General features: G+C 51.0%; 1 protein-coding gene across 1 annotated transcript in view; it reads right to left on the bottom strand.

Moving 5' to 3' along the window:
- Positions 1-7,472, bottom strand: part of LOC120937336 (pyrroline-5-carboxylate reductase 3-like) — a 20,900-nt gene extending 13,428 nt beyond the window's left edge. Inside the window, exon 1 of the mRNA XM_040350469.1 lies at positions 7,290-7,472. Coding sequence (XP_040206403.1) covers positions 7,290-7,376 — 87 coding nt within the window. The 5' untranslated portion in view covers positions 7,377-7,472. The remainder of the gene's footprint in view (positions 1-7,289) is intronic.
- Between the last annotated feature and the right edge of the window lie 7,611 nt (positions 7,473-15,083).

Below are 15,083 nucleotides of genomic sequence, written 5' to 3'. Positions count from 1 at the left end.
GGCCACCACTCTCTGTTGTCCTCAGATGATGATGCTGCTCTCCCTCTCAGATCAGAAGCTGTGTCCCTCTCTGGTATGTCAGGGGGCAGCCTCGGAGCTCAGCTGCTTTGGGTCCCAGGAGGCAGATAGAGCAGAAGCGCGGAGGAGGAAGTGAAATCCTCCCGCGCTTTCAGCTCTGAACACACTGCAGCCGTGATGTCACTGGTTGCTACACGCCAAGCGGCTGTAGCAACCAGTGAGCACAATGAAAGTCATGGGGAGGTGGTTCTGCATGCCGCAGACAGCGCTACCGCGGCTCAGACTCTGCTGAATTCATAATGACTTTACCCAGTGCTTCATTCCGGGACATTGTATTGTCCCGGAATGAAGGCATCCGGGAACAGGGACACAGATGCCAATTAAGGGACAGTCCCGGGCAATCCGGGACACGTGGGCACCCTATCACCCAGCCCTCCGTCACCCAGCCCTCCGTCACCCAGCTCTCCGTCACCCAGCTCTCCATCACCCAGTCCCTGTCACCCAGCTCTCCGTCACCCAGCTCTCCGTCACTCAGTCCCTGTCACCCAGCCCTCTGTCACCCAGCCCTCCGTCACCCAGCCCTCCGTCACCCAGCCCTCCTTCACCCAGCCCTCCGTCACCCAGTCCCTGTCACCCAGCTCTCCGTCACCCAGCTCTCCGTCACCCAGCTCTCCGTCACCCTGTCCCTGTCACCCAGCCCTCCATCACCCAGCTCTCCGTCACCCAGCTCTCCGTCACCCAGCCCTCCGTCACCCAGCTCTCCGTCACCCAGCCCTCCGTCACCCAGCCCTCCGTCACCCAGCTCTCCGTCACCCAGCCCTCCGTCACCCAGCCCTCCGTCACCCAGCTCTCCGTCACCCAGCCCTCCATCACCCAGCCCTCCGTCACCCAGCTCTCCGTCACCCAGCTCTCCGTCACCCAGCCCCCTGTCACCCAGCCCTCTGTCACCCAGCTCTCTGTCACCCAGTCCTCCGTCACCCAGCTCTCCGTCACCCAGCCCCCTGTCACCCAGTCCCTCTGTCACCCTGTCCCCTGTCACCCTGTCCCCTGTCACCCTGTCACCCAGTCCTCTGTCACCCAGTCCTCTGTCACTCAGTCCCCCCTCACCCAGCCCTCTGTCACCCAGCCCTCTGTCACCCAGTCCTCTGTCACTCAGTCCTCCCTCACCCAGCCCTCTGTCACCCTGTCACCCAGCCCTCTGTCACCCTGTCACCCAGCCCTCTGTCACCCCGCCCTCTGTCACTCAGCCCTCTGTCACTAAGCCCTCTGTCACCCAGTCCTCTGTCACCCAGTCCTCTGTCACCCAGTCCTCTGTCACCCTGTCACCCAGTCCTCTGTCACCCTGTCACCCAGTCCTCTGTCACCCAGTCCTCTGTCACCCTGTCACCCAGCCCTCTGTCACCCAGTCCTCTGTCATCCTGTCACCCAGCCCTCTGTCACCCAGCCCTCTGTCACCCTGTCCTCTGTCACCCCGCCCTCTGTCACCCCGCCCTCTGTCACCCAGTCCTCTGTCACCCAGTCCTCTGTCACCCAGCTCTCCGTCACCCAGCCCTCCGTCACCCAGCCCTCCGTCACCCAGCCCTCCGTCACCCAGCTCTCCGTCACCCAGCCCTCCGTCACCCAGCCCTCCGTCACCCAGCTCTCCGTCACCCAGCCCTCCGTCACCCAGCCCTCCGTCACCCAGCTCTCCGTCACCCAGCTCTCCGTCACCCAGCCCTCCGTCACCCAGCCCTCCGTCACCCAGCTCTCCGTCACCCAGCCCTCCGTCACCCAGCCCTCCGTCACCCAGCTCTCCGTCACCCAGCTCTCCGTCACCCAGCCCTCCGTCACCCAGCCCTCCGTCACCCAGCCCTCCGTCACCCAGCCCTCCGTCACCCAGCTCTCCGTCACCCAGCTCTCCGTCACCCAGCCCTCCGTCACCCAGCCCTCCGTCACCCAGCCCTCCGTCACCCAGCCCCCTGTCACCCAGTCCCTCTGTCACCCAGCCCTCTGTCACCCTGTCCCCTGTCACCCAGTCCCTCTGTCACCCAGTCCTCTGTCACCCTGTCCCCTGTCACCCAGTCCCTCTGTCACCCAGTCCTCTGTCACCCAGTCCTCTGTCACCCAGTCCTCTGTCACCCTGTCACCCAGTCCTCTGTCACCCTGTCACCCAGTCCTCTGTCACCAAGTCCTCTGTCACCCTGTCACCCAGCCCTCTGTCACCCAGCCCTCTGTCACCCTGTCACCCAGCCCTCTGTCACCCTGTCACCCAGCCCTCTGTCACCCAGCCCTCTGTCACCCAGCACTCTGTCACCCCGCCCTCTGTCACCCAGTCCTCTGTCACCCAGTCCTCTGTCACCCAGTCCTCTGTCACCCAGCCCTCTGTCACCCAGCCCCCTGTCACCCAGTCCCCTGTCACCCATTCCACTGTCACCCAGTCCCCTGTCACCCAGTCCTCTGTCACCCTGTCCCCTGTCACCCAGCCCTCTGTCACCCAGCCCTCTGTCACCCAGCCCTCTGTCACCCAGCCCTCTGTCACCCAGCCCTCTGTCACCCAGTCCTCTGTCACCCAGCTCTCTGTCACCCAGTCCTCTGTCATCCAGTCCCCTGTCCCCTGTCACCCAGCCCTCTGTCACCCACTCCCCTGTCACCCAGCCCTCTGTCACCCAGCCCTCTGTCCCCTGTCACCCAGTCCTCTGTCACCCTGCCCTCTGTCACCCAGCCCTCTGTCACCCAGCCCTCTGTCACCCAGCCCTCTGTCACCCAGTCCCCTGTCACCCAGCCCTCTGTCACCCACTCCCCTGTCACCCAGCCCTCTGTCACCCAGCCCTCTGTCACCCACTCCCCTGTCACCCAGCCCTCTGTCACCCAGCCCTCTGTCACCCTGTCCCCTGTCACCCAGCCCTCTGTCACCCACTCCCCTGTCACCCACTCCCCTGTCACCCACTCCCCTGTCACCCAGCCCTCTGTCACCCAGTCCCCTGTCACCCAGCCCTATGTCACCCAGCCCTCTGTCACCCTGTCACCCTGTCCCCTGTCACCCTGTCACCCAGCCCCCCTGTCACCCAGCCCCCTGTCACCCAGTCCCCTGTCACCCAGCCCCCTGTCACCCAGTCCCCTGTCACCCTGTCCCCTGTCACCCTGTCCCCTGTCACCCAGTCCTCTGTCACCCAGTCCTCTGTCACTCTGTCACCCAGCCCTCTGTCACCCAGCCCTCTGTCACCCAGTCCCCTGTCACCCAGCCCTCTGTCACGGGCCCGCTGATTTCATGATACGCCCCTGCCCCCAAAACTGGCAAAAAAATATGTAAAAAAACGTATTTTTTTGGGGGGGGGGTGTCCCTGAATGGCAGTTTGGAAATGTGGTCACCCTACCGGGCACGCGCATCGGGTTCCCAGTAACGCGGCGGGTGCGCATGCCCCCTAGTGGCTCTGCAAGACGAGGATGTCCCTCCCACCAGTTCACAATTTAACCCCTTAACATCAAAGTAGCATATAAGAGTCGCACCTATTTTTTCTGTGGGGCCGCATATATGCGTATCTCCCTTTGTGCTCAGAGCGCGCCGCACAGCATGCCGCCAGCACAGAGACCAAGCTTTCACTGGGAACCCCCCGAGTCCCACACAAACAATCGGGACACCACAGAACTCCCGCCTCCGGGTCACATGATCCCTGTGGTAGCCTCTAATTGGCTACTACAGCAATCAATTACTGTGAAGCAAGCCCCTGTGTTTCTTTCCCCTTGCAGAGAGAAAAAAAGTGTGAGTAAAGAAATAGAAAAAAACAACAACAATACCTAGATCAAGGCTTGAGCGAGGTCAGTGCCAGGGTCAGCGTTTAGCTCAAGGGGCAAAAGTCAAGGTCAAGTTCAGTATCAGGTTAACCCCTTCACTGCCAGTGTAATTTTTACAGTAACCAGTGCATTTTTATAGCACTGATCGCTGTAAAAATAACAATTGTCCCAAAAACGTGTCAAAAGTGTCCGATGTGTCCGCCATAATGTCGCAATCACGATAAAAATTGCAGCCATTACTAGTATAATAAAAAAAAATATATTAATAAAAAAATGGTATAAAACTATCCCCTATTTTGTAGTCGCTATAACTTTTGCAGAAACCGATCAATAAACGCTTATTGCGATTTTTTTTACCAAAAATATGTAGAAGAATACGTATCGGCCTAAACTGAGGAAAAAAATAGTTTTTTTTATATATTTTTGGGGGTATTTATTATAGCAAAAAGTAAAAAATATTGCATTTTTTTCAAAATTGTCGCTCTATTTTTGTTTATAGCGCAAAAACTAAAAACCGCAGAGGTGATCAAATACCACCAAAAGAAAGCTCTATTTGTGGGGGGAAAAGGACGCCAATTTTGTTTGGGTGCCACGTCGCACGACTGCGCAATTGTCAGTTAAACCGACGCAGTGCCGAATTGTAAAAAGTGGCCCGGTCATTTAGCTACAAAATGGTCTGGGGCTGAAGTGGTTAAAGAAAGCGTAAAATTGTCTTTTTCACATGAGTTTCGGTGTCATTGGCCAACGGGACAAATCCGGAGAATAAATCTCCACACAGAAGAAAGGCTTTTCCTAAAGATTTGTCTCTACATTAATGATGTATTGATTACAGAGCTGCAAAGTGAGGGATACGGGGAAGACGGGGGATGGCTGAGTACTGACACAGTCAGTCAGTGGCATCACAAGGGGGGTTCCTGCACCTCACCCAGGGCTGTCTTATTATTGATTGGACCCTGGGCATACATTTCCTTGGGCCACGTGTAGGGTTGTCACCTTTTCTTCAGGCCAAACCCCAACACTTCAGCGTTGCACAGCAATTTGGTTTTCCTAGTGTGTAGGAACTAGGCATTAAATAATATTTCTAATCATATGAAGTTAATCACAAGAGTCCCCCTTTACATCAGAGTCCACAGAGTTATCCCTTTACATCAGAGTCCACAGAGTTACTTGTTTACATCAGAGTCCACGGAGTTATCCCTTTACATCAGAGTCCACAAAGTTACCCCTTTACATCAGAGTCCACGGAGTTACCCCTTTTACATCAGAGTCCACAGAGTTACCCCTTTACATCAGAGTCCACAGAGTTACCCCTTTACATCAGAGTCCACAGAGTTACCCCTTTACATCAGAGTCCACAAAGTTACCCCTTTTACATCAGAGTCCACAGAGTTACCCCTTTACATCAGAGTCCACAGAGTTACCCCTTTACATCAGAGTCCACAGAGTTACCCCTTTACATCAGAGTCCACAGAGTTACCCTTTTACATCAGAGTCCACAGAGTTACCCCTTTACATCAGAGTCCACAGAGTTACCCCTTTACATCAGAGTCCACAGAGTTACCCCTTTACATCAGAGTCCACAGAGTTACCCCTTTACATCAGAGTCCACAGAGTTACCCCTTTTACATCAGAGTCCACAGAGTTACCCCTTTTACATCAGAGTCCACAGAGTTACCCCTTTTACATCAGAGTCCACAGAGTTATCCCTTTACATCAGAGTGCACAGAGTTATCCCTTTTACATCAGAGTCCACAGAGTTATCCCTTTTACATCAGAGTCCACAGAGTTATCCCCTTTACATCAGAGTCCACAGAGTTTCCCCTTTACATCAGAGTCCACAGAGTTACCCCTTTACATCAGAGTCCACAGAGTTACCCCTTTACATCAGAGTCCACAGAGTTACCCCTTTACATCAGAGTCCACAGAGTTACCCCTTTTACATCAGAGTCCACAGAGTTACCCCTTTACATCAGAGTCCACAGAGTTACCCCTTTACATCAGAGTCCACAGAGTTACCCCTTTACATCAGAGTCCACAGAGTTACCCCTTTACATCAGAGTCCACAGAGTTACCCCTTTACATCAGAGTCCACAGAGTTACCCTTTTACATCAGAGTCCACAGAGTTATCCCTTTACATCAGAGTCCACAGAGTTATCCCTTTACATCAGAGTCCACAGAGTTACCCCTTTACATCAGAGTCCACAGAGTTACCCCTTTACATCAGAGTCCACAGAGTTACCCCTTTTACATCAGAGTCCACAGAGTTACACCTTTACATCAGAGTCCACAGAGTTACCCCTTTACATCCGAGTCCACAGAGTTACCCCTTTACATCAGAGTCCACAGAGTTGCCCCTTTAAATCAGTGTCCACAGAGTTGCCCCTTTACATCAGTGCCCACAGAGTACCCCCTTTTACATCAGAGTCCACAGAGTTACCCCTTTACATCAGAGTCCACAGAGTTGCCTCTTTTACATCAGAGTCCACAGAGTTGCCTCTTTTACATCAGAGTCCACAGAGTTACCCTTTTACATCAGAGTCCACAGAGTTACCCTTTTACATCAGAGTCCACAGAGTTACCCCTTTTACATCAGAGTCCACAGAGTTACCCCTTTTACATCAGAGTCTACAGAGTTACCCGTTTACATCAGAGTCCACAGAGTTATCCCTTTTCATCAGAGTCCACAGAGTTGCCCCTTTACATCTGAATCCCCAGAGTTACCCTTTGACTGAAAGGGAGAACTCTGGGGACACTGATGTAAGGGAGAACTCTGGGGACTCTGATGTAAGGGAGAACTCTGGGGACTCTAACATAAGGAATACTCTGGTGTACGGCAAGGACTCTGATGTAAGGGGGAGCTCTGATGTAATGAGTGCTCTAAGAACCCTGATTTACCTTGGCCTACTTACTTAGAGGCAGGAGAGGGAAGGGGGGAGGGGGAGACTTAGTCCAGTCTGAATAATGTGTCCGGGTCTCATACAGTGTGAAACCCGGACGCATGATTCCAAACCCCAACTGTCCGGGTGAATCCTGAACAGGTGGCAACCCTACCCCCACGTGTCCTGCAAATTCGCTCCCCACCTGCTAGGAGAGCAGCTAGACTCAAAATCAGATTACTACAGCAGATCAGGCAGCAATTGAGATTGGTTGCTAGAGGATACAGCACATCATTACCACTTAATAACTGGTTGCTAGATGTAACGGCACACATTACGGCTGCTTAGCTGCTAAAAGTCCCTGCACATTACCGGTCAGTGATTGGTTGCTATAGGTTACTGTGCATCATTACCACTCAATGGTTGCTCGAGATAACAGCACATCATTACAGCTCACTGCTCGGTTGCCTGTGGCATCTCCAGTAGGCACTGCAGCAAGGTCTATATCCTGGCAGTGGCTCAGCAACACGTCCTCCCACTCTTCCAGTCTCCCCCACATAGTACTCGCTTGGTGGTTTTTCAGCAGCTCAGTCTCTCACGGGGGGGGTAACTGTACCACTCACCAACTCTTCCCATAACACTGCGCCCTCCTGGTGGATGTTGCTCCCTCCTCCGAGTCCAGGCCCCATGGACTTCTGTGAACAGGCCATTCCTTGAGACTACATGTCCCATTCATGCCCCTCAAGTCTCTTCTGATTGGCAGCTTGTTCTGCTTAGCTGGAGGCAGTGGTGTATTTAGGTTTCGTGCTGCCCTAGGCCTGACTAAACTCGTGCACCCCCTAATTTAAATATGACCCACCCCTTCCTGTCAAGGCCACACCCCTTTCTGTTTAAGAGTGGGGACACTAGTTCTTGGGCCTGGGGGTGGGGCATTGGATTCCCTTCATTTGCATAGATTTCCTCTCACTTCCTGTTTGGCTGTGGGGAAGGAAATGAAGGGAAATCTCTGCAATGGGACAGGGATGGTAAAAAATAAACAGACAGGGGCTCTAACCCTCCCTTACTCTATCTAGAATGGAAAAAAAAGTGTTGCCTATAGTTCCACATTCAGCACAAATTTCTGATCATTTTATGGAGAGGACTGAGAAGATATAACATGCCAATGGTGCAGCAGAAAACATAGAGCACAGTGAGGAAGGTTTGTGGTCCAGGATTAGAAGCAGCTTGTGTTACACTAACAGTGTAGCGCAAGCCAGCGGGGACTCTTTCCGTGCTGCCCCCTGCAAAGTGCTGCCCTAGGCCTGGGCCTTGTTGGCCTAGGCCAGGATACAGCATTGGCTGGAGGGAGGGGGAAGAGCGAGCGAGCAGCGATTAGACAGAGCTGGCTGCTGACAGGAGGGGGGGGCAGCAGGTTGCGAGCGCACAGACGACCTGCAGCTGCGCCTTTTCCCTGTGATAGCACAGCAAACCCGAGACCTGTAGTGTTCTGTGCAGCAGTGTGAGGGGAGAGCGCTCAGCTACACTGATATGATAGGGAGGCAGCATGGGTCCCTGTAGCCATGAGCAACCCCTGGGCTCAAGGGGCAGCTGCTTTGGACCCCACAAAAATAGCTGGGCCCGGGGCAGCTTCCCCTTTTGCGTTAATATGTGCCCTGCAGTAAACCCTTTTAACCACTTAAGACCCGGACCGTTATGCAGGTAAAGGACCTTGCCCCTTTTTGCGATTCGGCACTGCGTCGCTTTAAATGACAATTGCGCGGTTGTGAGACGAGGCTCCCAAACAAAATTGGCATCTTTCCTCCCCCCCCCCCCCCCCCCACAAATAGAGCTTTCTTTTGGTGGTATTCGATCACCTCTGCGGTTTTTATTTTTTGCCATATAAAAAAAAATAGAGCGACAATTTTGAAAAAAATTCTATATTTTTACTATAATAAATATCCCCAAAATATATATATAAACATTTATTTTCCTCAGTTTAGGCCGATACGTATTTTACATATTTTTGGTAAAAAAAAAAATCACAATAAGCGTTTATTGATTGGTTTGCGCAAAAGTTATAATGTTACAAAATATCGTTTTATGGCATTTTTATTAATCTTTTTTTTTTAATATTAATGGCGGCGATCAGCGATTTTTTTTTTTGTGACTGTGACATTATGGCGGACACATCGACACATCGGACACTTTTGACACATTTTTGGGACCATTGTCATTTTCACAGCGAAAAGTGCTATAAAAATGCACTGATTACTGTGAAAATTACACTGGCAGTGAAGTGGTTAGCCACTAGGGGGTGCTAAAGGGGTTAAGTGTGTCCTATTGTGTGTTTCTTACTGTAGGGGGGCGTGGCTGGATGTGTGACGTCACTGATCGTCTGTTCCCTATAACAGGGAACAGACGATCAGTGACAAGCCACAGAGAAGAACGGGGAAGGTTTGTTTACGCTCACCTCTCCCTGTTCTTCAGCTCCTGTGACCCGATCGCGGGACACTGGCGGCGATCGGGTCCTGTGGTCACGAAGATTCGGACCGAGTCGCTCGCGAACCGCCGCCGGCGCGTGTGACCCATTGATGGGCACTTAAAGGGCTGGGGGGATGATTAGGGGCCATTTCTGCCCCCCAGGACCGTTCCTCTCCCCCTCAGTAACAGTCTCTCCTCACCATTCATAGAGATATCCAGTAATAAATATGGCCGACGGCTGATGATGAAACCATAGAAACACAGCATTCGGGATAGGAGACATCTATGGCGGGGATCGGTATTACAGCCAGAGAAGAAAGAGATCGCCATCTTGTGGCCAAATTCAATAATAACCATTAAAATCACCCAATACTGTTAATTATAAGTAAAATCAATAAAATGATATAAAATTGATAAGGGTTTGTGTTATATGACTGTTGGTGTGAGGGGTTTACTTCAGTGTGAGGCGCTGTGATTGGTCACAGGTTGTTGATCACTTCAGTCTGAGGACCTCTCAGCTCACTTCTCCTTAGTAAGTTGCCGGAGTGACATTCAGAGAGCTATCTCCTGTATTTCACTGCGATTTTCAGCGACTTACGGCGAATTACCAGCGACTTGTATCATTTTTATTGATATTTATCACTATTACTAACTCTTATTATAATATTCTTATTAAAATTAGATTTTTTCGCCTTTTTTAGGTCTCCAGAATGCCTCGTCCATCACGTCGGGACGGCGACTCACCAACCGCCCACCGGAGGAGATCCAGATCCCGACGTCGGCGGAGGCAAGAGGAGACCCCACCCAGGAGCCGTTCGCCCAGAGATCGCGTCAGGCCCATTGAACAACTCCCAGCACCGCCGCCGGCCATGGAGCCGCGTGGCGAGGAGCAGGTAACCTGTGCTATATGTCTTGTAGGTTATGAGGTTGGAGAAGAAACAGCCATCCTTTCCTGCGCTCATGAATACCACATGGCCTGCATTCAACGGTGGATGGAGGAGAGCGCAACCTGTCCACTGTGCCGAGCTCCCATCCCCCAACCGGACCGCAGAATCCAGTTCAACATCGCCGACTTGATTGACGAAAGCTTTGAAACTGAGGTTGATGAATATGGAAATGCATGGTACATTGATGAAATGATAATGTACAGGTTTGAGATTTACAATGATGGAAATGGTATGATGTGGTTCATTGACTTGGAAGAGCTGATGGCGTACAGGTATGATATCGAGGTTGATGGAAGTGGTAATATGTGGCTCACCAACATGGAGGTGAGGCTATGGTAGAGGTTCGACATTCAGGTCGATCAAAATGATAAGGGGACCAATGATCCTGACATAGCGTCTAGCTCTCAGGTGAGTTCCCCAGACACCACTGAGAAGGGGACCAATGATCCTGATTGTAGCGTCTAGCTCTCAGGTGAGTTCCCCAGACACCACTGAGAAGGGGACCAATGATCCTGACATAGCGTCTAGCTCTCAGGTGAGTTCCCCAGACACCACTGAGAAGGGGACCAATGATCCTGATGTAGCGTCTAGCTCTCAGGTGAGTTCCCCAGACACCACTGAGAAGGGGGACCAATGATCCTGATTGTAGCGTCTAGCTCTCAGGTGAGTGCCCCAGACACCACTGAGAAGGGGAACCAATGATCCTGATTGTAGCGTCTAGCTCTCAGGTGAGTTCCCCAGACACCACTGAGAAGGGGACCAATGATCCTGATTGTAGCGTCTAGCTCTCAGGTGAGTTCCCCAGACACCACTGAGAAGGGGACCAATGATCCTGATTGTAGCGTCTAGCTCTCAGGTGAGTTCCCCAGACACCACTGAGAAGGGGACCAATGATCCTGATTGTAGCGTCTAGCTCTCAGGTGCGTTCCCCAGACACCACTGAGAAGGGGACCAATGATCCTGATTGTAGCGTCTAGCTCTCAGGTGAGTTCCCCAGACACCACTGAGAAGGGGACCAATGATCCTGATGTAGCGTCTAGCTCTCAGGTGAGTTCCCCAGACACCACTGAGAAGGGGACCAATGATCCTGATTGTAGCGTCTAGCTCTCAGGTGAGTTCCCCAGACACCACTGAGAAGGGGACCAATGATCCTGATTGTAGCGTCTAGCTCTCAGGTGAGTTCCCCAGACACCACTGAGAAGGGGACCAATGATCCTGATTGTAGCGTCTAGCTCTCAGGTGCGTTCCCCAGACACCACTGAGAAGGGGACCAATGATCCTGATTGTAGCGTCTAGCTCTCAGGTGAGTTCCCCAGACACCACTGAGAAGGGGACCAATGATCCTGACATAGCGTCTAGCTCTCAGGTGAGTTCCCCAGACACCACTGAGAAGGGGACCAATGATCCTGATTGTAGCGTCTAGCTCTCAGGTGAGTTCCCCAGACACCACTGAGAAGGGGGACCAATGATCCTGATTGTAGCGTCTAGCTCTCAGGTGAGTTCCCCAGACACCACTGAGAAGGGGACCAATGATCCTGACATAGCGTCTAGCTCTCAGGTGAGTTCCCCAGACACCACTGAGAAGGGGACCAATGATCCTGATTGTAGCGTCTAGCTCTCAGGTGAGTTCCCCAGACACCACTGAGAAGGGGACCAATGATCCTGATTGTAGCGTCTAGCTCTCAGGTGAGTTCCCCAGACACCACTGAGAAGGGGACCAATGATCCTGATTGTAGCGTCTAGCTCTCAGGTGAGTTCCCCAGACACCACTGAGAAGGGGGACCAATGATCCTGATTGTAGCGTCTAGCTCTCAGGTGAGTTCCCCAGACACCACTGAGAAGGGGACCAATGATCCTGATTGTAGCGTCTAGCTCTCAGGTGAGTTCCCCAGACACCACTGAGAAGGGGACCAATGATCCTGATTGTAGCGTCTAGCTCTCAGGTGAGTTCCCCAGACACCACTGAGAAGGGGACCAATGATCCTGATTGTAGCGTCTAGCTCTCAGGTGCGTTCCCCAGACACCACTGAGAAGGGGGACCAATGATCCTGATTGTAGCGTCTAGCTCTCAGGTGAGTTCCCCAGACACCACTGAGAAGGGGACCAATGATCCTGATTGTAGCGTCTAGCTCTCAGGTGAATTCCCCAGACACCACTGAGAAGGGGACCAATGATCCTGATTGTAGCGTCTAGCTCTCAGGTGAGTTCCCCAGACACCACTGAGAAGGGGACCAATGATCCTGATTGTAGCGTCTAGCTCTCAGGTGAGTTCCCCAGACACCACTGAGAAGGGGACCAATGATCCTGATTGTAGCGTCTAGCTCTCAGGTGCGTTCCCCAGACACCACTGAGAAGGGGACCAATGATCCTGATTGTAGCGTCTAGCTCTCAGGTGAGTGCCCCAGTGTAGCGCCAGTCTTATGAGGTAGACTGGGCCGCAAGACAAATCAGCCCGGGCGCCCCCATATTGGCTTTCGGAATTTACAAATGCAGCAATTTTGAAAGCAGATGAAAGGTTTAGCGCCGTGAAAGACTTGGTCCCCTTCTCAATAGATACGCCGCCGTAAGTGCTTTGTGGATCTGGGCCAGGATGTCCAGATGTAAATAAACTGAGCGCTCCATGCTTTAGATAGATGTACACACACACACACAACCACATTAGGAGAGAGTAGATCGCACACACAGATTATAAGATGAGGCCGTACTACAAACCTACACCCAACATTAGAAAAAGGATGACTAGCATCCAGTAGGGTAGCTTAGTGTAGTTAGTGTAGATCCTGCCCTAGAAGAGTCTACCTTGCCGTGGTGGGCAGGCTTGGAATCTCTTGGTCAAAAGTGTGTCAGCGAATGGGCGAGACGATCACTAGATCTTCACTTCTGGCCAATTGATTTTACCAAAGGACTCTTGGTTTAATCCGAGTATATATATATATATATATATATAGTTGGAAAAGGAAAAAATATGTATAGGTCCATAATTCTACTTTCATAAACACCCAATAAAAATTTGGTATATTTACATTTGAATTGCTTCCTCTTTTATTTAATCCTTTCCTGGGGGGGGGGCATGTGTCCGCCATAATGTCTCAGTCATGATAAAAATCGCCGATCGCCGCCATTACTAGTAAAAAAAAAAAAATGGCATAAAACTTTCCCCTATTTTGTGGACGCTATAACTTTTGCGCAAACCAATCAATATACGCTTATTGCGCTATTTTTTTTTTTTACCAAAAATATGTAGAAGAATACGTATCGGCCTAAACTGAGAAAGAAATTTGTTTTTTTTTATATAATTTTTGGGGATATTAATTATAGCAAAAAGTAAAAAATATAGATTTTTTTTAAAATTTGTAGGTCTTTTTTGTTTATAGCGCAAAAAATAAAAACCGCAGAGGCGATCAAATACCACCAAAAGAAAGCTCCATTTGCGGGAAATAAAGGACGTCAATTTTGTTTGGGTACAGCGTCGCACGACCGCGCAATTGTCACCTAAAGCGACGCAGTGCCGAATCGCAAAAAATGGCCCGGTCATTGGGCAGCCAAATCCTCCGGGGCTGAAGTGGTTAAAGTAGAACTATAGGCAACATTTCTTTTTTTTCGCTTTGGATAGAGTAAGGGAGGGTTATAGCCCCTGTTACTTCTTTTTTGCCATCCGTTTATTTCCGTTCATTTCCTGCCCCATAGACAAACAATTTTCAGATTTAGAGAACCCCTCCCCAAGGCCCTCCGAAATAGCGTCCCTACTGGAAAATTTCAGTGCATGTCTTAAACAGGAAGGGGCGTGACCTTGACAGGAAGGGGTGTGTCATATTTAAATGAGGAGTTGCAGGAGTTTAGTCGGGCCTAGGGCAGCACAAGTCCTAAATACACCATTGCTCATGATACTTTATGTAGAAATATATTCTGATAATAATCTAATGATGATGATGATAAACTCTCATGATATTCTGATGATCTGAGTTTGGGATGTTGGAAGGTTGCAGGGTGACTCATGCGGATTGTTATGTAAGCCTCGCCCGGTCAGGTTTAACCACTTCCCGCCCGCCATATAGCAAAATGACGGCGGCAAAGTGGTTTCAATATCCTGACTGGACGTCATAGGACGTCTTCAGGATATTAAACCGATGCGCGCGCGGCGATTGTTGTTGCGGAGTGTCAGTCTGACACCCCGCAACACCGATCTAGGTAAAGAGTCTCTGACGGAGACTCTTTACCACCTGATCAGCCGTGTCCAATCACGGCTGATCACAATGTAAACAGGAAAAGCCGGTAATCGGCTTTTCCTCACTCGCATCTGTCAGACACGAGTAGAGGAGAGCCGATCGACTGCTCCTCTGACAGGCGGGGTTTGTGCTGATCGATTATCAGCGCAGCCCCCCGAGGATGCCCACACTGGAACACCAGGGATGCCACCAGACCACCAGGGATGCCCACCACAGGTATGCCACCCTGCACCACCAGGCATGCCAATCAGAAATGTATAATGGATGCCTAATGGATGACTGGTTTCTGATGACACCTCTGGAGCTTCTCTGTGATTGGATGAGACTTTGTGACTTCATTTCAATTGAGATTTATAAATTGAAGTGTTTACATGTAAGATAACAATGTGGAAATGTTTATAAATGACTAAACCTTTCTACTGCTTTGTGACGCATTCACACAATTGGGGGGTGGGGACAGAGCGTTGTCACTAGGGTGACAGCGACCATCCCATGAGCCGACGATGGGGTTGGCCCCCGCCAAATGCCCTGCAATGCACTGCACCCAACCAGGGCGCAGTAAAAGCTGGTTGTTAACCACTTAAGACCCGGACCATTATGCAGGTAAAGGACCTGGCCAGTTTTTGCGATTCGGCACTGCGTCGCTTTAACTGACAATTGCGCAGTCATGCGACGTGGCTCCCAAACAAAATTGGCATCCATTTTTCCCCACAAATAGAGCTTTCATTTGGTGGTATTTGATCACCTCAGCGGTTTTTATTTTTTGCGCTATAAACAAAAATAG

The sequence above is a fragment of the Rana temporaria genome, chromosome 4, assembly GCF_905171775.1.
Source record: "Rana temporaria chromosome 4, aRanTem1.1, whole genome shotgun sequence".
Lineage (NCBI taxonomy): Eukaryota > Metazoa > Chordata > Amphibia > Anura > Ranidae > Rana > Rana temporaria.
Note: the sequence above shows the minus strand (reverse complement) of the source record. Positions and strands in the feature narration are given on the sequence as shown.